General features: G+C 43.0%; 2 protein-coding genes and 2 non-coding genes across 7 annotated transcripts in view; 2 read left to right on the top strand and 2 right to left on the bottom strand.

Annotated features, from left to right (window-relative positions):
• The window catches only part of ERN1 (endoplasmic reticulum to nucleus signaling 1), a 32476-nt gene extending 21205 nt beyond the window's left edge, over positions 1–11271 (bottom strand). Inside the window, exons 1-2 of one of the 2 annotated variants that reach the window (XM_068209719.1) lie at positions 11112–11271; positions 1953–2064 (exon numbers count right to left, since the gene is read on the bottom strand). In XM_068209719.1, coding sequence (XP_068065820.1) covers positions 1953–2064; positions 11112–11177 — 178 coding nt within the window. In that variant the 5' untranslated portion in view covers positions 11178–11271. Of the gene's footprint in view, positions 1–1952; positions 2065–5213; positions 5334–11111 lie in introns of those variants that run through there. The other variant, XM_068209718.1, reaches the window with a different exon arrangement.
• A 2238-nt stretch (positions 11272–13509) lies between these two features.
• On the top strand, positions 13510–13572 carry LOC137485487 (small nucleolar RNA SNORD104). The gene has a single exon (XR_011005331.1). It is a non-coding gene; the product is annotated as a small nucleolar RNA SNORD104 (small nucleolar RNA).
• A 175-nt stretch (positions 13573–13747) lies between these two features.
• LOC137485489 (small nucleolar RNA SNORA76) lies at positions 13748–13877 on the top strand. The gene has a single exon (XR_011005333.1). It is a non-coding gene; the product is annotated as a small nucleolar RNA SNORA76 (small nucleolar RNA).
• A 2643-nt stretch (positions 13878–16520) lies between these two features.
• Positions 16521–23876, bottom strand: part of TEX2 (testis expressed 2) — a 45164-nt gene continuing 37808 nt past the window's right edge. For all 3 annotated transcript variants that reach the window (XR_011005253.1, XM_068209763.1, XM_068209764.1), the window contains 4 exons: positions 19930–20052; positions 17861–18070; positions 17516–17636; positions 16521–16701 (listed from right to left, as the gene is read on the bottom strand). Coding sequence is in view for 2 of the 3 variants with exons in the window: in XM_068209763.1 (XP_068065864.1) it covers positions 16579–16701; positions 17516–17636; positions 17861–18070; positions 19930–20052 (577 nt within the window). In the remaining variant the exon portion in view is untranslated. The remainder of the gene's footprint in view (positions 16702–17515; positions 17637–17860; positions 18071–19929; positions 20053–23876) is intronic.

Consider the following 23876-nt stretch of genomic DNA (forward strand, 5'->3'; position numbering starts at 1 on the left):
AATAAAATGTTCCCTTCCTGGTGAGTGCCACTGCAGTGCTTCATGTGACCTCCATAACTTCTCAAAGCACCTGAGCTACAACACATGGTTTATCTGCTGTAATCAGGGTAAAATGGCACCGGCAAGAGCACTGTTTGCAGTGCAGGCAGCTTCCTGCCAGGTAGTCTCTGTTACAGCAGCAGCATGTTGCTGACAGACAGAGTGCACCCAACTACTGTGTTTATACACTAATATTAATAATGAATTCTGCACTATTAGGTTTCTCCAGGGGTTCAGCACAGAAAGCTGAATGGACTTCCATTTGTTTCCAACACTGTCTTGTCTGTTGGGCCTCCCACCCAAAGGGTGATGACCAACAAATACACATTTGCAAAAATATATAACCCCCCTCACATTACAAATTAATTCACCAATTTATATGTACACACCCTTGTTCCATGTCCACCTAACTCAGTTAACTCAGGAGGCATCTTGGAACCGTGATACCTACCACTAATTCTTCTTTCATTGACCCTGTGTGCTGCCCTATTACACAGAAATAAACTAAGGAGCAGTAAGTGCTTTGCAAAAATTGAGTGAGCACAACTCATGTACTTAAGATGCAGAAGTTAGCAGCACAGAGGAAACAAGAAGTTCCATAAAACTAGATTATCCAGCCTGGCAGTTCTACAGAACCATCAAGAGTTTTGCAACAATTCTTTTTTAAACAAGAGAAGTTCCTTGAGCAACATGCTCTGATCAAGATAATTTTCGTTACCAAAGTGTGTTCATTTCTTCTTCAAAAAACCTCTTGCCACTTACTAAGTGTGGCTGCAAAGCAATGTCAGTTGTGATACCCTTCTAGACGAGGACTAGGCAGGGCATGTTTGTATCACTGGAATGACCAAGAGACCAGCAAGTTTTTCTTAGCCTACAGCAGCACTAAATCAGGAAGCTGACAACCTGCTTTTAGGCAGGGCTGTTCAGGAAAAGGAGGGGTCTAAATTTAAACAGCAGATGAGAGAAAACCAAGATGCTTCAAGAAAATACTTGGCTTAGCCCTTCCTACTGTAAGAGCTACAAAAGCCTTCTTTGCTCATTTAAAAAGTTGACCTTTTGTCTGATAGATCTGCTTTCAAATACAAATAGCTTCACAAAGAAGAACAACTAGTTGGTACTGCAGACACCAGACAGGCACAATCCATTTCCCACCACTTCAGCTCACCTACTAAACTGACAGGTTTAAAAACAGAGGACAGAATGATGCAGTCACTGACGCTTTCCATTTGACCCTCTAATTTATTTCCAGAAGTGAAGGTGCTACTATCACCTCTGCCATACATAAATCAGAGTCCCACTAAACAAAATTTGCTAATTTTGTTTACAAATACCAAATTTTTCATCAAGACAGAACTAGCTCTGCTCAGTAATTAAAATTACAAAATCACTTCCTGTCACTGAACAGTGTTAAATTCCTTTATACAAGTGCAGTTCTTTTATTTAAAAAACAGTGTTCCTGAACATCTGTTATAGAAAAATCCCCAAGGTTTGCATGATATGCACTGCACCAGAAAATAAATGTAGGGTATTCCAGAGACATAATCATGCAATCCCTTTGCCATCAGCTCCACCAGCTGACCCAACTATTCTGTTCTATGCTTGCTTATACTGCAGTCATTCCCATAAAACATGACACCTACCAGTTATACCACCACACCTCAAACATCCAGAGGAAAAAAACAAACAAAACCCCCATCAACCTAAAAAACCTCACAAAAACCTGGAAAATACCTACAAGTGAAATTATGAAGATGAACATGACTCTAGAAACACTGTAGCTTAAATCTGGAACAAGAACAAAATTTAAAAAGAAAAGAAAGTATTCACCAGATCTTACAACACTTGGAATTGCCAATTAATTTGACTGTTCTTTCTGCTATTGAGTAGAGGGCATCAGGACACCTCCTGCTCACCTTCTTTTAAAGTCCACTTGATTGCTCCTGTCCTCTTGCTGACAGCATGCAAACTTCCATCCAGGGTTGAAACAAACAACAGTGTTTCTGGCACAGTTACTGAGCTGGTGTTCTGGAAAAGAAAAACCAATATGATGAGTGTGATTATTTACTACAGAGTTTACTCATAACTGTCAGACAGTACATAGGCTAGAACATCCCTTCTTTTAAATGCAAAGACTGAACAATTTTCTTGCCCCTTTGAATTCAGTGATTGATTTTTGATTTGGTTTGGTTAATTTGCTGTTAACACTGCAGATGTTACTGTGCTAAGTTCCTCTGGAAACAGACTGGGATATGCTTTAACTCCACCTCCATTTTCAATTTGATATCAAAGTCTTCTTGCACTAGAATTAGGAGAGACCAGAGACAGGGCTGATCTAGGAAAGGATTGACAAAAAGACCATGCAGTAAGTTATGAAGAGTGAGGAAGTTCAGAGCAGCTCAGAGAACTCACATGTCAATGTCAAACCCGTTCTCCTCCCAGGTACACAGAATACACTCTGCCAGGTTCAGAAATGAAGACATCGGCTGGGTGGAACCCGGATAAATACAACTGAACAATGACCAATATTGGCTGAACAATGCGGCTGAGACAGATGGAGCTGCAAGCATTGTCAGCTGCCTCTGAGCAAGGGTAAAATATTTAGCATAGATGCAGTTTAAAGGCTGGAGAAGACCCATACTGGTAAATCTCTTAATTGTGGTTTTATACCTCATGTCTCCCAATACTGTCTGTCTGCAGTACAGAGTAAATAACACTGTTAAGGAATATGATCCATAAGGATGAGCACATCCACAGTCATCTCTGAGAAAGCAGCTGGCTGCAGGGTTCAAACCTCCATTTCACATTCCAGTTCATTCTGCCCCTGGGGAGCAGTTTGGTGCCACTTCCCTTCCTTCAGCCCTAGCAAGTTTTGAGCCTGGCCCTTGCAGAAAAAGGAATTTTATTAAAAGGGCATCACCACAAACACCAAGGACTCAGAACTATGCAATTATTGTGGGAACTGAGACTAAGTCCAAGGTGTTCCATCACACAAAGCAGAACAAGCATGTTAATTTAATGCCTGCTCTTCTCTTCCTGCCTAAAGATGATCCCAGACAGCCTAAGACTGAGCCATTCCTGTTTTCCAGGGCTCAAGTTTTCGCTCAAGTAACTTTTCATTTGCAGGCTGTATCTGCATTGCTCATCTGCGTGACACCTGCCACGTTTCAAAGTTTCACAGTTAAATATAGTTCTAACCTACCACACAAAATGAAAATCTATTCATTTTACATAATTAATGTCCTCAATGACTTATTGTAAAAAACAATTACCGGTCATGTTAGAATTACTGCAAAGCAAAATACTTAATTGCCAAATTAAAATACAAAGAATAACTTTCTTTGAACAGCTATACATTTTAGTGCAATCCAACCAAAGCATTAGACTTTCAGGCAAAGCACAGAGCTAAAAGGATAATACAGTGCTAACTAGCCAACACTCAGGTTGCACCTCTAAATATTTCACATGCTTCTTTCCAGTCATAATCAGCTGGAGCACACAATTGTAAAACACACAGTGCAGAAAGAAATGGAAGTACAAGTCAACAGTACACCAACCATAGATCAGAAATAATTGCTGGGAGGTCAGAAAAAAATGGGAGAAGTATCTTAACACATAAATATAATATTCATTACATGACATTGTAAATTATGTGGGCTGCACAGCCATCTGCACTTAGATAAAATATTTACATCTGGAAATTAAACTTTGCAGTGTTTGTTCAAACGGGGATAGTGCATAACAGTTCCTCTCACGTTGCCCTATAAAAAAGCACCTCAAGATTTTCCTGATCAGAACTGAACTCACAGTACCTTTCAAGCCTAACAACCTGATTGGTGTAAGGGCAGAGGGGCTCTGTTGTAAAGTTAGGAGATCTCAGTCGTCTGTATTATTACTTTTGTTAAACTATTGTAGCCACTGTATCAAAGTAATTAAGGAAAATTTTGTCCCCTAGGTATTTTTGTACACAAAACTACACTTAGGATGGTGTAGTTGATTAATCATCATTAGTCCAGTCTTCCTTAAATCAGCATTTAACAAGCCAGATTCACTGATTCTGCAGTGAGAGGGGGAAGACACGACCCACACTCCACTATCACAACCCTTAGGGCTGAAAACCATCTGATTGTGAGGCTCAACAAACACAGTGAAACTGCACCTAGAGTAAGCTGAGCAAGAAAATATAACTGTTAAAGACAGGAAATTAAAACTATTCAACTTCCTTTAAATTGCAGGTGGGAATTTGACACCCAGAATGTAATGAACAGTGTAGAAGTTTAGTTGCAACTAAAATACAACATACAGCAAATCCACAACATTGTCTGTGTATACAGACTTAAGACTGTTTTTCTAGGCTACTTCTTATTCTCTGTACAAGTCTTATCTTTTATCTTCTTATCTTACAGAATCAGTGTGTTCTTCATAAACCATGCTCTCTTCCTGTCTTCTGATTAAGAAATAAATGCATGTAACATTTTCACTAAAAATTTGCCTGTAAAATAACCACCGTGAGTATGGTTGGGTATCACGTATCAGGAATACACAGTGTATAGAACATTACTTGTTGTAGATTGTAGATTTAACACTTTCGTATTTAACATTTGAATATCTATTTATTGGGGCATCAAGGATACAGAAATTAAGGAATTAAATGTGAGCCCTGAAACACTGATCAAAACATCAGTAACCAGTATTGTCTTCCGGATTGTTGGTGTTTTAGCAGGTTCCTAGGACTTGGGACCAAACAGAAAGAACAGACATGCAAAGAGTTCCTCTGCACACTGCACTCAGAGCAGGAAAACATTTCTGTACTTCCCTCCAATTGCAAGCTGAACAACAGAGAAAGAAAACTGTAGCTGAAGAAGTGCTCCTGAAAGTTTCAGTGGAAACTCAAACGAACACCTGACTGTTGCCTAGATGGTTCTAGATAGTTCTCAGAAAGTTCTCAGATATGACCAAGATCATGAAATCCCAACAGCTTTTTCTAAGCTTTTCAGTGTAGGACCCTTGGCGTGGGAGGGGAAAAGCACCACTTCCAGCTACCATCCCCTGGTGTCTGGCATGGTTAACAGGGAGATGTGAACTTTCCTGGCATGGGAAGGACTTGTGGCATTCACAGGCACCACGGGAACAGCACCCTGGAAGAGTCATTAGGTCTCTCCAGCCAGGGAACTCACCTGCTCTGGGCCCAGTTCTGCTCCCCGTCCAAGGAGTTTCACTGGGAGAGGAACCAGCACAGAGGGCCTGGGATTCCTCTGACAAGGAGATCCTGCCACATGCATGCATCATTTCCCTGTAAAATACACAGATCTTCTGATGCTCTCCCTCAAACCCCTCCCCCTGCCACCTCAGGTCTAGGTTTAAGTTTCACTTCTTCTGAAGGGCTTTCTTATATTCAGCTATCAAAGTCACATTGATGTGGTCACTGCAACCCTGTGTGTTGAAGATAACATCTCCTTTGGGGGAAAGACTGAATAAAGGCCAATTTCATTAGTTCTTCCCTTACTTCTAAATTTGTATTTGAACACAGATGAAATACATAAAATGCCATTATTAAAATCATCCATTGACTCATAATTTTCATAGCACATGCTATCATGCAGTTGACGTTACCCAGCTCAGTAGCACACTGACCCTGGTGAAGCATTTGACCTAAATTAAAAAAACCCAATGACTCTGTATTTTGCTATGCAATATTGCTCATTTACTTTGTTCAGTATCTACAGCAGTCACTTGGAGAAGGCAAGGGAGTTAGTATAATAATATGGAAATAAGGCTTTATTCTTTCAAATTTAATCAAGTAATGGATAGAAAGTTGAACAGATTATTTAAATAATTACTTGTGTTTCACCCAGACTGAGAAATTAAAAATACTTTCTCTTGGTTTTATTCGTGACTTTTATCAGTGGCTAGAGACTGAAGTATCAAGGTTGCAGATACTGAATAGATTTTATTTTGAACACAAAGCTTTGTAATTACTTGATTAATGGATTAATTAAAGCCTGGGATTAGCACTCAGATGAAAAACTACAAAAATTATAAAAATCTGTATGTACAAGACACACTTGTTTTGATTTTTCTGTGAAGTATGTAAGAGCTTTCACCACCACAAAAAGACATCATAAACTCAGTCCGGAGACAGACTCTATAATAACTGGTAACACAGATCCTGTCCTCCCTCCCTGCAAGGGTGAGGTCCCTACTGTTGTGATGCAATACAAATTCTTAAGAGACTTTTATTTCATATTGCAATTCTAGTTCTAGGAAGATACATCAACTGACTCCAAAAAAAATATGTCAGGACATGAAGCAACTAAGCAAAAAGAACATAATTTAGTGAACAAAGAAAATGAGACGGAAGGAAAACCTGGTTTGGTTCCTTGTTTCATTTCATCTGAAACTGCAACATCTATTTTAACACATACCCTCTTTGGAATTCAGTAAGAGCTTCTACTGCCTTGACAGTCCTCATAACAATCTTCCACATCAACAGCAATATAAGGTTAACGGTTTACAATATTTTGAAATTACACGGGGACTGCTTTAGAATTAATTTTAATAATTTAATTCAAAAGACAAATTCTCAAGCTCTCATTGGATTTAAATTTGACAAAAGTTTTAAAGCTGACTGCTAATAATCTATAACAGCCTAAAATTTGTGACTAAGTAGAAAACAGCATTTTTAAGCTAGAATAGAAATATATTATCTAATAGAAAAAGAAATTAACTTTATATATAGTGGTTAAGTCTCCCATAAGAATCTTCCCCTCAGTCTAGATCTACCATATCTTTAGATAAAATGTTTTAGAAATCCAAGTAACAAAATGACTCCAAACAATTCTGAAGGACCCGGCAGTCAAGCGAAGGTCAGTGAAAGCTGTAGAACAAGTTCTGGTGTGTGTGTGTGGTGCAGTTCAGTGTCAAAGGTGATAACATCTTTCACCCCAACAGCTCAAATTTTTCTAAGGATTAGCAAAGCAATGCCTTAGTTTGTTTTATTGCATTAGAAGAAAACAGATTCCCATGGCAATATTTTTTTCTATTAATTCATCTGCCTAAAACCACCATTTTTGAAATGAAGGTCACCATAAAGGCACAAATCGCACTAAGTCAGTGGGAAGAGCAGATAAAAAACCAGGCCACTGAGTTCCTTGAGGTTACAGCTCTGCAACCCAGAAATACGTTTTGCTGTGGGGGTGATACCACAAGAGGTTCTTCAAGTATGAATAAAGAACAGGAAAACACTTCCCAGTGACCCAGCATGAGTGACAGTGTGTGCTGATTTCAAGAACTGCTACTGATTTCACAGAGATAATTGTGTGCTCACAAGTAAACAAAACTGTGCCATGTCTTAGCAGGGAAATAATTTTCTTTTTGGAGTCTGAAATAGGAATACATATGCACCAAACTTAATGTGTTGGGGCTGATGGATGATAAACAACAGATGGTTTGCTAACTATAACAGCCTTCTAATTTATTTGATAATGCCTGGCTTACCAAACCAAAATGTTGACAAGATACAAATTATCATTCAAGGAAAAAAACACACTGATATTCCTCACTCCATACTTAGCCTCATAAACATCAGGCCGTGCATTCATATTTTACTCAAAAACTATTAAAAACCAACTTCAGCATTGACAGCACCAGACACAATCCTCACAATTACAAAAGGCCTATACCATAATTGATGCTACTGGAACCACAGCTGGTAAACCAATAAGGACGCAAAGCAAAATATTTTTAGACATTAGCACACACTGCAAGCACTTGGCATATTCATCACAGATAGCCTATGAATCATTACCCTGGTTTTGACAGCTATCTCATTACACTGCCAGGCTACAGGCTAAAACACCCTGTGCATGATAAAACCAGGCCATGAAGAAAGTCTTTCTAAAATTCAGTAAACTACTGGGGGGAGTTTTCCAGGATAACTAATAATGAATTTAAGATATGAAAGAGAGTTGACAAAAATATGTTTTATCTTCTTTAGAAAGCAAAATCAAACCTACAGATCTTTTAATCTTAAACTGAATTCTAACATGTCTTTGTTAGCGATTTCTCATCATGCTGTAACCCAGTTCAGTGAGTTCTCATTCAAACACCCATTCATACACTCACCCCTCCATGCAATGGAAAAACTGAGCAGTACAGGAGAGCCACTCCAACTGTTCCCTGCCTGGACTCACCCTGGAGTGGTCTCTCCACCAGCAACTTCCAGCTGAGCTTTCACATTTGATTCTCTGTGTAAAACCCAAAATTATTTCAATAGCCACAAGAACACCAACAACCCAAATGACAGCAGAGTCATAAACACATGAATTTATACTCCAGGACAGAGTTGTTCATGATAATTTAGCTGTGCAAGACAAATTTACATTTCCCTCCCCCACCAAAAAAACCTCTAAACCCTATTATACTATTTTCTTGAGCAACTAAGGAGATCTGCATCAAATAAAACATATTAATTAACTCAGTGCTTGAACACGTCCTCTGTAAACCTTCTGCTGTCTCACATGGGTTTTCACACCTATCAGTTCCCTGGCCAAACACCTCATGCTGACATAAAGAACACACCAGAAGAAACAACACCTGGCTGAGGCCGGGGTTTTTCCATGTCAGGTGCTGCCTACACAGTGTAACCCAGCACTGAAACCCGTCCCACTGGCTGCAGGAGGGGACAGACCCATGTTCCAAATGCCACTTTAATCCCAGCGAGGTTGGTATTTTTCAGTTGCACTGACTCCACGTTAAAAGAGAAACAAGCACAGGTTGGAACATCCCAGGGCTCATAAAAACAACAGATTTTTCACTCTAAAGAGAGATGTAAATCATTACTGTGTAATATTGATGGTAACTGTAATTTACTGACAGCTCTACTGCGTATCTCATTGCTTCATATGAGATTTCACTTTTTAATGTGCTCCCATCCATTGGAGGGCAGTTCCAAGAGCTGTAAACTGTGCCACCCAAACAGCAAGAAACAGAATTTTCCTGTCTGTAAAGAACAGTCAGAAAGGAAGACGAAAGGAAGACCTTGTATGAACTTATACAAACTAAAAAAACAATATTAGAGATGGGATATTAGGTAACAAAGAGTACATTTATCAGCCAGAGAATTTACAAAACAGCAGATCACCACCACTACTCTTTAAAGAAATCTACATAAAAAACAACCTGCAAAATCTTTAGGCAACCTCGTGTTTTCAAGTTACCTCAACACTGGACTTGTATGTCAGTCTTTCTCATGGGAGTTTATTATTCAAGTGACATGAATAGTTTTAAATAAGCCTCCACAGTTAAATGGGTTATTCACAGGTGAGATGACTGGGACTAGGTTCACAGGAATGAAAACTAGTTCTGAAAAGCAACTGAACTACAGAATAGATTTCAACTTGGAAGTCATGGTGAGGATCTGCAGCTCACAGAGCAAAAAGACCAGGATAAGAGCCAAGAAAAGAAACAGAAATGGAGAACTCAGACACTGACCTGAGGTGAGATGGCAGAGCAGGGAAATCAAGGGAAGAGGGAAATCTAGAGAAAAAATGGGCTGAATCCTACCAGGACATGAGTCCAGTCTTTTGTGACTATGCAAGTAAAATTATATAAAATTTAGCAATACTCTGTTGATTTCAAAACTATTTTAGGTATTTAAAAATATTTCTTAATGTTCTTATTCAGGACTGTTTTTAAAACTCAGTGAGTTGCAAATCAGTATTTTCCTTGCAAAATCTGAAACCCAAACCTGTGAGCACCATGAAAAGACCTCAGTCCAGCCTTACAGTCCAGTCTAAGACAAACACATTAGCCCTCTACAATAACGATTGTAAAGTGATTTTTGTTGACAGCCTGCATTTAATTTTTCCAGTTTCCTAATGAAGTAACAAGACTAGGTATGTTGCCAGCTTAACTGCTAATGTGTTTACTTTACTTCTAAAGAAAGGGAGTGGAGTTATTACATTGCAGGTGAAAAACAAAGCCTTCAGCTTTGCTTAACCTGAACTAGAACCCCATATATTACAGCAGTTTTTTCAGGTAACAATGAACAATCCATCAAAGAATATAACCTAAAGCTTTCTTGTGCTACACTTGACTATAATGGAAACAGTGAATGCCAGATGGCCTTTTCACTGCCTCCTGATCTGGAGAACCTGCTACCAAGCGCACCCTTCAGAAGTGAATTTTTGAAGTCAGCTATCCATCTCAGTACACACACAGCAGACAGCACCCACTGTAAAGTACACTGTTTAAAATTATTACCTCTGTAAAAATAACCTGCTCAGCATTCCATCTGCTTTGCACCAGTTTCCCTATTCCATGCACTTTTATTGCTCCACCTACTGCAATACCTTATAACCAACCTGGTTATTTCTTAAGAGGTTTTGTAGGGCAGTGACTCGTGCACTTTGTCTTCCACCTTTGAATTTAAAACTGTGGGTTTGGATCCCAACCAACCACATGTACATTAATGCACATTGTTGCATTTGCTCTGGAAACAGAATGATCAAAATGCCATGACAGTATAGAGGGTATGTAGACAGTCACATGTATTTGGTTATCAATATATATCAATAAAATGTGTGGGCTTTTTTCCAGAAAAAAACCAAACCCCCTTATTTATTAAGGGACAGAGCAGACCTTCTAGCATGTCTCACTGGTTCCCGACCCATCTACATAGTTTCAGTTTACAAAAGTTTCTTTGTACTACTATTTCAAAAGTTTATCTGTGCTACTTTTTACAACCGCCTTGTGTGAAATTAACTGTGTTTTCGTATTGTGAGGATTATGATAGACACGTCCAGGTTACATGCCAGGTGGGGCACAGCTGCAGGTACACGGCTGTTGGGGTGGGACAGGCTGTGGGGCTGCAGCCCCTCGCCTGCGCCCACAGGGCACACGGCGTTAGCGACAGTGGACCAGGAGGTGTGCTGGCTCTGCGGACACCGCCGGGCTGCGGGCACCCCCGGCAAACCTTCGCTAACCCCGACGGGAGCCCCCCAGCTCCCCTCCCGCGGCCCTCCCCGTGCCCCGGCTGCCCCTGCCGTTCTCCGGCCCAGCGGGCCCGGGCTTACCGCGAGCCTCGGCGGGAGCAGCAGCAGCGCGGCCAGGCTGAGGAGGAGGCGGCGGAGCGGCTCCATAGCTGCACCGCGGGGCCGCTCCCCCCGCACGGCGCTGCCTCCGGAGCGGCGCGTCCGGCGCTCCCCGCGGCGGGCGGGGCGGGCTCAGGGACCGCCCGGCCGGGACACGCACGTCACCCGCGGGCGGACGGGCCGCGCCGGGGACCGCGCTCAGGGACCGGCGCTCAGGGACCGCCCGGCCGGGACACGCACGTCACCCGCGGGCGGACGGGCCGCGCCGGGGACCGCGCTCAGCGACCGGCGCTCAGGGACCGCCCGGCCGGGACACGCACGTCACCCGCGGGCGGACGGGCCGCGCCGGGGACCGCGCTCAGGGACCGGCGCTCAGGGACCGCCCGGCCGGGACACGCACGTCACCCGCGGGCGGACGGGCCGCGCCGGGGACCGCGCTCAGGGACCGGCGCTCAGGGACCGGCGCTCAGGGACCGGCGCTCAGGGACCGCCCGAGATGTCCCGCAGCTTCGCGCCGCTGCCGGAGTGTCCCCGTTCGTGTGAGCCGTGATCGATCCGCCGCCCGCTCCGGGGCTCGGCTGGCAGCCCCATGGGAACCGCGGGGTGCGGTGGCAGCTGGCTACTGCTGCTTTGTTTTTATTAAAAAAAACTACCTAACTCCAGGCAGCACCAGTCAGTCGCCTTCCCCCCCCGACACCACCCTGCCCGGAATAACTGCGTGGTCAGGCGTTGGAAGGGGCTGCCCAAGGGAGTGCTGGAGTCACCGTACCTGGAGGTGCTTGAGGCATCTGGATCTGCCACTGAGCGATAGTTAATGGTTTGGGGGCTACAGTGGCAGTGCTGGGTAGATGGTCGGACTTGATGATCTTAAAGGTCTCTTCCAACCTTGATGACTCTGTGATTCTGGTTTTCCTACTGATTTTGTGTTTTCAGAACAGATCATGCCAAATGTATTTGGCATAGCTCCTGCCTTTGACAGACTCTGTTAACGCTGTGCCTTGCAAGGCCTTCAATAAATGCAAAAACAGCCCCAACATGCCCCTTTGAACCAAAAAAACAGGTCCAGGTTCTCTGAACAGATAAACACAAAAAGTATTGAACCAAATGGAAGAAGCTTTAAACAGAAGAGAGTAAATTTAGAGTGCCTGGCAAAGGTCCAGTGTTCAGCCACCTATTTATATAACAAAGCCGCTTTGTCCTTGTACATATTGTTTGTTTTTTAACAGTGATATCACTAATGGAGCTGCAGGGCACACGGAGTTCTGGGCATGCCATATGCACACACGAGCTCCCACAGTGAGCGTGCCTTTGATGGTGGGCAGGAGATGTAATAATCACCCAGAATCGCAGAATATCCGTCCCTGGAAGGGAGCGAGGATCATCAAATTCAACTCCTGCACAGTACACCCCAACAATCCCAGCCAGTGCCCCAGAGCCTTGTCCGAATGACGGCCTGACCCAAACGTCTGAATACATAAAAATATGCTGGAGCTACAAACCACACTGTGATTCCAGTTCTCCGATGTGTTTGTTTATGGCGGCCTTGACTTTTAAGAATTTGTGCCACTGTGTGTGCCATAGCAGCAGCACTCTGCACCCTGCTGCATTAGAGGAGGAATTTATCAGTTGCTGTATAAACGCTGTAGTGTGCCAGATCCAAGCTGGAATTATTTCACACGAGTGTCTCCCAAGGCCTCACGGGAGATTAAAAAAAAGAACCCTAAAACCGTGTGAGGTAGGAGGGGAGCCGAGTGTTGGTGAGCACCTTCAGCTCCCAGCTGCTCCCCTCAGGATCCACCTCAGCACCCGCTCTGCAGGGGCAGATCTGACCGGGGCCTCAGCTTTTATATTTTCAATTGCTGAGCCCTACTTCTTCACAGCAACAAAGCGCTAGAGCAAACTAGAAAGAGAAAAGTGCTACTGTTCAGAAAAGGCGAAAAGCTGCCTCACGCGGCGGGGGGCGACACGAAACCACCGCGCCCCCTCAGTCCCTCAGCCCCTCAGTCCCTCAGCCCCTCAGTCCCTCAGTCCCGCAGCCCCTCAGTCCCTCAGTCCCGCAGCCCCTCAGCCCCTCAGCCCCTCAGTCCCTCAGTCCCGCAGCCCCTCAGCCCCTCAGCCCCTCAGCCCCTCAGTCCCTCAGTACCGGCGCCGCCCCGCCCGCTGCCCTCCCGCCGCCCCGCCCAGCCTCGCGCGCAACATCAACCGGACCGGCACGTGACCCCAGATTCCAAGTCTATTGGGCGAGACGAGGAGGGCGGGGCTGTCCTAGCTATAAAAAGGAGCGCGGCGGACGCTGGGTCCTTTTCTCGGCGTGACCAGCGAGGTGAGCGCAGTGGCGGCGGCCGAGTGGAGCGGGCGGGCGGTGGGGCCGGGCCGGGCCGCGGTGATGTCTCTTGACACGTGTTAGACTGCTGATATACGTGAAGCAAAACTACTGCTGAGCGCCCCGGCTGCGTCCGCCCTGCGGGGCGGCCGGGGTGTCGCGCATCAATAACCAAGCTCCCCTCTACTCGCGGTGTTTTGCAGGGCCCGTGCGGCGGCCGGCGGCCGGGAGCGGCGGTAAATAAAGGCTGTGTCACCCAGAGCCTGTGTCACCGGCTGGTTCTTGCGCGCGGACCGCACTGCCTTTGACCCGGCGGTGCCCGCCTGGCGCCGCCGGCCAAGCAGCAGTGCTACAGCGAAGCGCTTGCTCGTAACTGGCGCTGCTCGGCCCGCCCCGGGCGGCGCTTTTAAAAGCAAGCGACATTTGTGTGCGAGGGCTCCGAGGCTCCTGCTGCCTGCCCTGCTGCCAGGGGAGCCCGTTCCCGGCCCGAGCGCGGGGCCAGGGCCGCCGCAGAGCCGCGTCACTCATCGTGGTTCTGTGTGGCTGAACCCAGCTGAGGTGACGGCTGTAGTTTTCCTTTGGTAGTTCAGGGTTAAGTTACAAAAAGGACTTCAGAAAAGGAACAAAGTCCTGGGATTCCTGCCTAGCTGTTGCAGCACAGCAGCTGGGTGAACCAGCTTGGAGGCGGGAGGAATGTACGCAGGGCTGGGAGTCACTGAGCTTGTGGTGCCAAACAAAAGACTGCCGTGATTAAGCTGCAGCTCCTTAAGCGCTGCTCTTTTTTACACGTGGTAATACCGGGCGGTACAGCATTTCTGTCAGTACCAAGACCAACCACACAGGACTAGACATCCAGGAACAGGGCAGAGTGTAAGGGGTCATCGTGCACCCAGAGGCTCTTAAAGGTGGCAGAAGTGGATGTGTGTCAGCTCTGTTGTGTAACTGCTGGTAATCCTTTCACAGTTTTACCAGCTATACAAACATTCTTAAAGCATATTCCTCATGAATACCAGCTGCTGTGGTGAACTTCAGTTTCACGATGTTCAATTTAGCTTTTCCTTGCAGAGCTCAGCACTGGTTAACCCTGAAACAACCACATGCTACAACCACCAAGTACGTATATACATATATGTATATGTCTGCAAAGCACAGGGCACGCTCACATTAGGAAGCTGCCTTTCTAATGAGATTTTTCAAATAGCTTGCACTACATAGTGGCTAAATGCTGTAGAAATGAAATTTACTAAATTGTTTGACATGGGATAAATTTATTTAATAAAACAAAGCAAGCAGATTGTAGTTACCCACAGTTTATGAAGTGCAGTATGACAATCTTGTGTAGTAAGTCTAAATCTTTACACATTAGTGCATCTAGTCCTTTGACTTTAGTTATTGCACATAGAAATTAACTCATATAAAAGACCTGCGTACAAGACATGCAGACTTCATGAAAGGCAAATAATGCCTACAAAATCAGCAAACCCCAGAATACACACAGCCTGGAATGGTCAAGGAGGAGTTCAGGTAACAAATATAACTACTAATATTTTAATTAAAGGTAACCAAAATAGGTGTTCAAATATAGAATTAATTTTAAATATATTAAATGCTTTTGTTTCAGGCAAGGTGCTGTTTAAAAAACCTTCAATATAATAGCTTCATTTAGAGATGGTAAATCATCAAGTTATACATGGAAGTTTTGATTTACATCAAATGTGACAACACAACATACAAAAAATTTCTTAAAAAATTACTTGGAAAAAAAAAAGAAAATCATATTATAAAAGGAGAGCCAAAGCTCGCCTTCTCTGTAAACTAAAACATTTTCTGACGTCCATGAACAGTTGGCAACACTGAGTATCAGAAAAATATTAAGTGTTAAGGAGTGGATATGTAGTGTTCAAACCTTGAATTTACTGCATACATTTAGCCTTGATTCATTACACCTGACAAAAGGCAGTTCCCCCTTCCCCTTTAGTTTTGGCCACTAATTAGCAGAAAGTCTTTTAATTGTGATCAGCTCAGACAACTGCAGTGCTTGAATTCCTACGCCATAAAGTCCAAGAAACCAGTGCCTGGGGGTCAAAATCTGTCAGCCACAGCTGGTTCCACAAGCAGCAGGTGCTGTCCTGTCGGGGGCTGTAACAGGATCCAGCCCGTGCCCTGGGTGCAAACACAGTGCAATGGAGAAGACTCACAGCAACAAACTGTCAGCAAGAGCTGGGCGCTCCATCAGCAAGAGGCTCTGCGCACAGCTGGGTCACTACCCCTGGAGATGTGCAGTGTTGACACTTGGTGTGTGTGCTCCTGTCTCTATAAACATTCACAATTAATCGGGAACCAAGGTGATTGTACCTCACTATAAGGCGGCTTGCTATGGTTTGGTCTCATGGCTTTGCCAGTTTTTTTCCCTCGTGTACAAAAATCTGACAGTCCCACCCACCTTCACTGATAGTTGTGTGTTTTATGGCTAATTGCTTCCCAAAAAAAGCACAAGTTCTGTATGAAAAAAGTAATGTGTATACAGCACATTGAATCACAATATTACCTATACATCCAATTTACATTCTTTTATCCTGAAAGCATTTCATATTTCGATTGCTTGACACAAGCTATTGACTGCAGAAGTGAAAGAACATAAAACAGTTCATTCTACACCTCCAACTGCCTGAGAAAGAAAAATCTTCCAGTTTTATAAATTCATTCCTTATTTAGGATTTTTTCCATTTGGCACGCAATTCCTTTGCTGCCAAACAACTTCTCAATGCTTTAATGCACATTAACATAGCATGAAAACAAGCTGAACAAAAGGTGCATCAAAAAGCTCCTTGATCTGTTACATTTGAGTTCCTCCTCCCTCCCCCACAAAGAACAGGTCACCTCAGCCTCCCAGTTAAAATCCTGATGGCAGCCAGCACAAAAATAAATCAACAGCTTAATGGAATGGAACCTCATGTAGCTGAAGTACACGGAACAATAACCAGGCAAGTGAGCACACAGGAACGGGGAAAGGCAGTCCTTGGGAGGGGGGAGAGTGGCACAAGTTAAGGACGAGAACTACAGCACAGTTTATAAAACCATGAGAGTAACTTTTATAATACTGTAAACTGCAAGAGTCTTCACATGTCATGGTTGATCAGAGGCCTCCGAGCTCAGATCTTGAGGAGGGCACGTGGAGGAGCGGGGATCCATGGCTGAGTGCATTAAAGGAATATAGACATCGTCCATGTTTGGCATGACAAAGATTTTCTAGGAAAAAGATGCAATGAAATGAAGTTACATATGTCACTTGAAACCTCAGTTTTCCAATTTTAGTTTAAAAAATGCCACACATTTACAGAGAAAAGGTTCTCAAGCTCAGCATTGTTTGAGTCAGTGCAGTGCCTGTTAACTGAAACCATTTTGTTGTGTTACAGTTGTACATGAAACTCAAATATTAATATATTTGCATATTTCATTCAATTAAAATGGCACTACAGGAAACATCACCAACTTTTCCTAATTGCTTTCTCAGCTTTTACCATCCATATACTTTCAAAATGCACTTTTAGTAAAATAACTGATTTAGATTTCTGCTTGACTGTACAGGTTGGGGTCCAGAATCAAGCTGGTCACTATTCCTATCCTACATGTATTTGGAGGGGGCTTCTTTCTTTTTGCACTATGGTCAATGTGATTTTTTTAAAATTACTTTAAAAAAAGCAGTAAGAAGAAGTAGTGCCTTATCTGTTCTTAATTTTAGGCAACAGTTTGGCCCCCTATCATCTAAGAACATGTAGGATCATGTTCTTATTTGAGTACTGCAAATTTTACCATGGTACCTATTTCAAAGAAATGTCATTTTCATCTCTAAAACAGATTTCCACCCAGGTCTACATGTGGGTCTTGAGACTGTCCCAGCAGTCAGTTTCAGCTGAGCTCTCAACATCCGTCCCACTGGCCTGAAGCAGTGAAGGACATGACTAGTTATAAATGAAATAGGGAACAAGTGAAAATTAAACCCCCCACCCCTTTAACTGACCAAAACTATCAGCAATGAAAGCAGAATGTGAAGGAAACACACCTGGAACTCTTGTTCCAGTTTCCTTGCTATCCAGTCTGTTACATGAACCAGAGTCACTTCTCTCTCACCAAGTTTTGGCCGCGCTTTTAACTCCAGGTAGGGAGGGCTTCGGAAGCCGTACCTTGGGAGAGAACACAAAGCAGGATTTACTATAGACACCCCAAGAAAATAAGTACTTAAGCCTGTAACAATTTGCTCTTAATAAGTGTTCCTACCTCAGTTACAACTCATTTACTGCTCCTTGCCCACAACCCACTTGAGCCAGGCTTAGCCTTTTTTCTTAGCTGCAGCCCCTCACGTAGCACACCTGACACATTGCCCAGCTCTGCTCTGAGCTCCTCTTACCATATTCTGTCAGTGGGTGGAGGTGGAATGTTAATCACTAGTGTTCCTCTGCACTCCTGTACTTCAACTGTTAGCAGCAATGGAGTATTGGAGACCTCTTCAATTTTTTTCTTAATAAACTCAGTCTCTGTTGCTTTCTGAAAGTATTTTGACTTCGTAATTTTATCCACAATTCTCATGATTTTACTTGTCCGATGTCCTCCAACATACCTTTAGACAGAGAATAGAAAAAGGACATCAAGATTATTTTCTTAAACCTATTTGCTAAGACAGACATGGATTTTCTACTAAAGCATTAAAGTTTTTGATATAAAAATTCTGAACAGATATATGGCCAAGCAGTACATCCTAGGGCCTGCACCCAGCAGCTGTATTCTGTCAGCTACAAGTGTCTGGCAGAAACTGTTCAGTCTGAACACTCCTTCCCAGATAGCATTGGAAACACAACTTTTAAAGCTGCAAATACACTTCGATCAGTAATGCCAGCAAGCTGGCATGAGAAGTGACAACTTGTCTACTACCATTCCAAAAAAAAATTCTAGAGACACCGATACACCAAGATGTGCACAAATCATTAGCACAGAAGGCCCAACCATTGTGTCTAATTATTTAACTGTGTGTGCTGAACAAAAATGTTTTCATTTTAAGGTACTGTAGCATTTACAGGTATAAGTATGCTAAAAAAGAAGAGGGAAACAAACAGTTTTGGCAGTGGATGGAACGATATTCCAAAAATGGGTAACTATGTCTGCAGAAAGTGGGCTTTTCCTGGCAACTGTGTCAGACAGCATTCCTGGCTTTTGAAACAGATGCTTTAAGGGCTGAATATGTTTTTTCTTACCCCCATCTCATGTTGGAAATACACACTCCAAAAATAGCACATTTGGTATTTTGCACACACTATATCATGTCTAATTGTGGCTCTTGGTGTTACGTAGCAGAGATAACCTTCCTAAGGAAATGACATTTTCCTATCCAGGGAAAAAATACAATTATTCTTACACAAGCTTATGCTGTTTTGTCCTTAGCACAACATTAGACAAAAAACTGTTCAGCTGATATAAAAAGGGAAAATAAATTTTGACTTTGGGATTTTATACTAACTGTATCTTTACCCAGAGAAATAAGTTATTCTCCCATCAGATTCTACAGTGGTAATAATGTAGATTTTTAATAGTGTAAGTAAATTTTTTCAGTATTTTGCATTAAGATTCTTCATTCTCCCTCTTTGATCTCTTGATAAAGAGCTCTTTATATGATCTATGAATTTCAAGATATAAAATGCATCAACTGCAATAATTCAAACAACTCTTCAAACAATTTTCAAAAGTGTTCAGGAGTAAAATACTAAAATTCTCTGGAACATTTTGAATAAGTCATGAGTCTGCTGTTATATTCACTGTAAAAATCACTTAGATATATTCAGACATAGAAAACATTGTGATTGTCTCAGACATTCTGGGCTCAGACATTCTCATTGCATGGTATAATTGCAATCAGATGCAGAAAGCAAAAAAATCAGAGCTGCAGCCAAAACAAGGAATGATGCGGCATCACTGATGTTGGGAAATTTTCTTTGAAATCCATGCATAGCATCAGAGGGCAGTATTGCACAGCCCAGACACATGAAAGCCTCAAGGAAAAAAAAAAAACTGAGCAAGAAAAACAGGCTTGAGTAACAGTTGTTTTCTTGAAGAAAAGAAAATGGAATGCTGGAAATAAGGGATCAGCAGGATAAGCATCGGGGTAATGCTGCATAGAGAGGGTTTCAAGTTTTCACACAACATCCTGTTCTTGGCTCTGCTACCAGGCAGGACATGCTGGGGAAGGTCCCTAGAGCTTCTCTGGCCTCCCAGCAATCCAGCAGAGGAGGGCCTGGGAGGAGCCCAGGCCAGCTGGGAGAAGTCCCTGCAGGGCTCCACTGCTGCCCTCTGCTCTGGAAATGGGCAACTGGGGTTGCTTCAGTGCTTAGACAGACTCACACTCTGCCTTTCTGGGGACAAAGAGCATCACAGGACTGGCACCAGCTATCAGGTGTGGGGGGAGGGAAGGATTAACAATCAGCTCACCCTTCTGCTCCTGGGGTCACCTGCTTCTCTCCTGCCAGCTCAGGAGCATCATCTTCCTCCGAAGAGCCAGCGCTGGAGGATTCCTCATCGCTGTCTGCAAGACAATACGCCCTTGGCCTGAAACTGAAACAATGCAATTTCCAGGTCAAATGCAATATCCTTAAATAGCTATTCATCCTGTACAGCTTTGGCTGACACTACATGTTTCTGAACTGTCCCCTCCCCTCTTCTATAAATGCTATCTAAAAGAACAAAACCAAAACCACTCTGAAGCCAGTCTGGCAGAACCAGCTTTCAAAACAGAAATCTGTTTTCCCCAGTGGAACATAATCCTTCATGAAAGAGGCTGGCACAGGGGTGGCTATTCTACATACTCAAATCACATGTGGAGATCATTCAAAATACATTTGGAAGCATCTCTCTTGTTGTTCATGGTTTTTCATGAGTTGAGCAGAATTAGGATTGGACATACCATTTAGTTTGAATGTCACGGAGAAAAAAGTGTAGTAATAAACAAGTGTTGCCCTTTGTGTACAAAATACCACACAGTAGTGACTAATTCCTAGACTTGAACTGTGGAAGATTTTACGTACACAGAAGACAAATTTCACATCTTTAAATGGATTTAAATGAGAGAAGGATACAGTGGATACACTTCAGAATTAACATATCTCTGCTGAATGCAAGAGCTTGAAACAGTTACACAACACAGGCTTCAAAAGCATATGGCTTCAGCCCCAGGGCTATACCCAGGAATGTAATACTCTACAGCATGTTCAGAATACACTTTATAGCTGTGTCTTCTTTCTTTTTGTGTGTGTGTGTGTTCTTGGAATGCATTTGAAGCTTTAATAGCCTCAGACAAGCATGGACTGAGGCCACTGCCTGTCATTCTGTACACAGAACAAACTGGTGGCTGCTGCATGAAGTCCTAATGTAAAGGGACTGTCACCAGAGGACACAAGGAAAAACGACGCACCACAGCTTTGGTCACCATGAAGAGACTAATTTATTTTTTCTGACTCCAATCATTTATAGTTCTCAAAAGGTGCCAGTGGATTGGAAGGTGAACGTGCCACCTCTCCAATGACACTGGACAAACTACCAGTCTATCAAATTTCTCTGCCTCTATGAAAGAATGCATAACGATAGGTTGTTTACAGAAAGTTGCGTGAGAAAGTTCTCTACAAGAATGTAAATTCAGAAGGCTTTAGAAAATCCTAAGAAATCAGGGCAACAAGGGACGGTTCAGGTGCAGCTCACAGTGCACAAGACTCCTTCTTCACTGGAGCAGTAATCCCAGGACCTGCCCACACTGGAGCATTTCCTACCCAGCCTGTGGAATCAGAATTGCAAACCTCTTCCCATCCAGAGCAGCATTTTGTACCTGCAGAGGAGCAAACCAAACTGAGCCACCTCCCTGAGGACGTGGGGGTGGTGGGTGGTGCCTGTCACTGGCCCAAATAGCAATGCTGGAGCTGTTCCTCCCAGAAACTCACATTTTTAGGTCAGATTCAAACTGCACGTTTTCCACCAGGGTATGACCTCACTTCTCCTTCCTGTGCACGTTTTAGCAGGCAGCACAAAGCGTGCTCAGGGCATTCCCAGGTCTTTCAAAGGTGTCACCTTCTTACAACAAGGTGTTTTATTTCCTAGTTGAAGGGGTCCTCTGAAGTGCCTCACAAGCACCAAGTGGCTCAGACCACAGGATTTCCTCGCATTAAACAAAGCAACAATAAATAAGCTTGAGTGAGATTTCAGGGGAGCTCTGTTTACAATGGACCATTTATATGACACAAACATTGGCAGAAAAAATCACTTTGGAGCTACTGTATTGTTCCTGTAAAGATTGCACAATATTGTATGAATTGCCATTTGTTTGTTTTTATGTGGTTCAACAAAGGCAAAAGGACTGATAGGTTAAGAAGCTGCAGCAACTTTGGGTTAACCTGCCTGCTTTTGCCTCAACTCCTGTTTAGCAGCATCTGTAATGTATTACTTTTATAAAATTGCCTATTAAGTAGTTTCCTACCCTTTCTGAGAGCAGCATTTTCCTGAGAAGGCATACAAGACAGCATTACCAGACTGTCTCAGCACACTTCACTTCTATTTCAAACAGCAAGTGCAACAGTGACCCATTTGTCTTGCTTTACACTGACAACAGCCACAGACAGTTAAACCCCAGAGCTGTCCCCCCCTCCTCTCGGGATGAGTAGGTGCCTTTCTCACACCACTTTGTGGTCACTGCATCTCAAGAGATGGTTTGTTCTGAGCTCCTAAGGGCCAAAAATGAGCTCAGCAACCAACACGCATCACTTACTGACAACATCCCCATGGATGCAAACACACGCAGAGTAATTTGATTTGTCACAGCAACTGTCAACTGATAATTTAAAAAGCCAGTAGAATTACAATTAACTAACACATTGGAAGGCACAGATGAGAATCAAACTGTTCTATACTTTTCAGTTCTTAATTTATTTAATATTCATTTTGTTTAAGGAAAAAAAATAAAACAGGCAACAAAAAAACCCCCATCCAAACTAGAATACATTAGACTTTATGTAAAGCTGCTACCTGGCCCTGAGCTTTGAAACATCCCAGCCCTGTGCAGGGAGCAATGCACTTAATGCTGATACCTTCAAGTAACTGGTTGCTTGGCTACAGGCACTTAAATCTGCCTTGCTGGGTGCCTATAGCTCAGCCAGCAGTAACCTGGTTTTTAAATATGAATCAGAGTGTTCACTAATTATTTCTGAGGCTGTTCCTGCACTGAACAGATATGAAAATAGACAAAGAAAATCCTGAAGGGGTGGAGAAGAAAAGCAAGAATTTGATTTGTATAGACATTTCCTTCTCCATCCCCCATTTTTTGGGCAGGCAGGATTAAACAGATTTTGAAAAATTCACACCTACCAGTTATAGTGATGTAAATTCAGAAATATTTATTTCAAGCAGTGACAATGAGAATCTAGGTCGATTTAAAATCCTCTGAATTTCCACCAGTGTATGAGATCATTCAGCCATTAGTTTTTTTCACATCTATTTTCTTGTCATGACTGCACTGAAACATAGTGCTGCTATAAGTATTACTTCAAGCTATCTCAGAATAAATGGTCAGACCTATGACATACAAAGCATCTAGTACCTTAATTGTGAAAGACCATACCATTTTGTTCAGAGCTAAACAAATGGCCAGATTTAGAGACTATTTTCTTGATTTGTAGGCAGTGGTTGTACATTAAATCAGAGACCACCTACTGCTCAGGGCCTGCAGATATAGGTACAAAGAGAATACAGCACCAAAAAAAATGGACCTCAGAGCTGGGAGTGAATCCATCCAGGGATGGGTATTTGATAGCTGCCACTCCCTAGGTTAATACAAATGGACAATGGATGACATTCAAACATTGCCAAAATGAGAGGGAAAGCACAAATACAAGGGAGGTAAGTTACTGTGTGGGGTCTGCTAATTAGTTCATCTACATAAGGCATTTCACTTAGGCTTAGCCAGCAAACAGAAGATGGCTAGGAGGAAAAATAGAGACTAAAGCAGGGATGTGATTACTCCCACGATGCAATAAAGCTTTTGAAAAGGTCTTTACATAACAATTAGAGTCTGTTTACCTTCCACATTGTTTACTACTCCATGGTTTCCAGCTGCAGCTGTACCATGCTGCAGTAGCCTGTTACACCTGTCCATCTTTATTTCTGCATGTGTGTATCTCCAGTATTTGAGTTTTGCCTGACTAAACCCCAAATCAAGCATAAGACAAAACTAAATTTTAGTCACAGGACATTTTAAAACCCAACTGAAATGTATATATAAAATAATTGTACCGCAGAAGCCTTTTATAAAAATTATTTATCAACAGCATAACCAAACACTAAAGTTGCACAGAAAAGCCACGCTCCACACCCACTTGTATGAAACATCCCCAAAACTC

The sequence above is a fragment of the Anomalospiza imberbis genome, chromosome 19 (assembly GCF_031753505.1).
Source record: "Anomalospiza imberbis isolate Cuckoo-Finch-1a 21T00152 chromosome 19, ASM3175350v1, whole genome shotgun sequence".
Classification (NCBI taxonomy): domain Eukaryota; kingdom Metazoa; phylum Chordata; class Aves; order Passeriformes; family Viduidae; genus Anomalospiza; species Anomalospiza imberbis.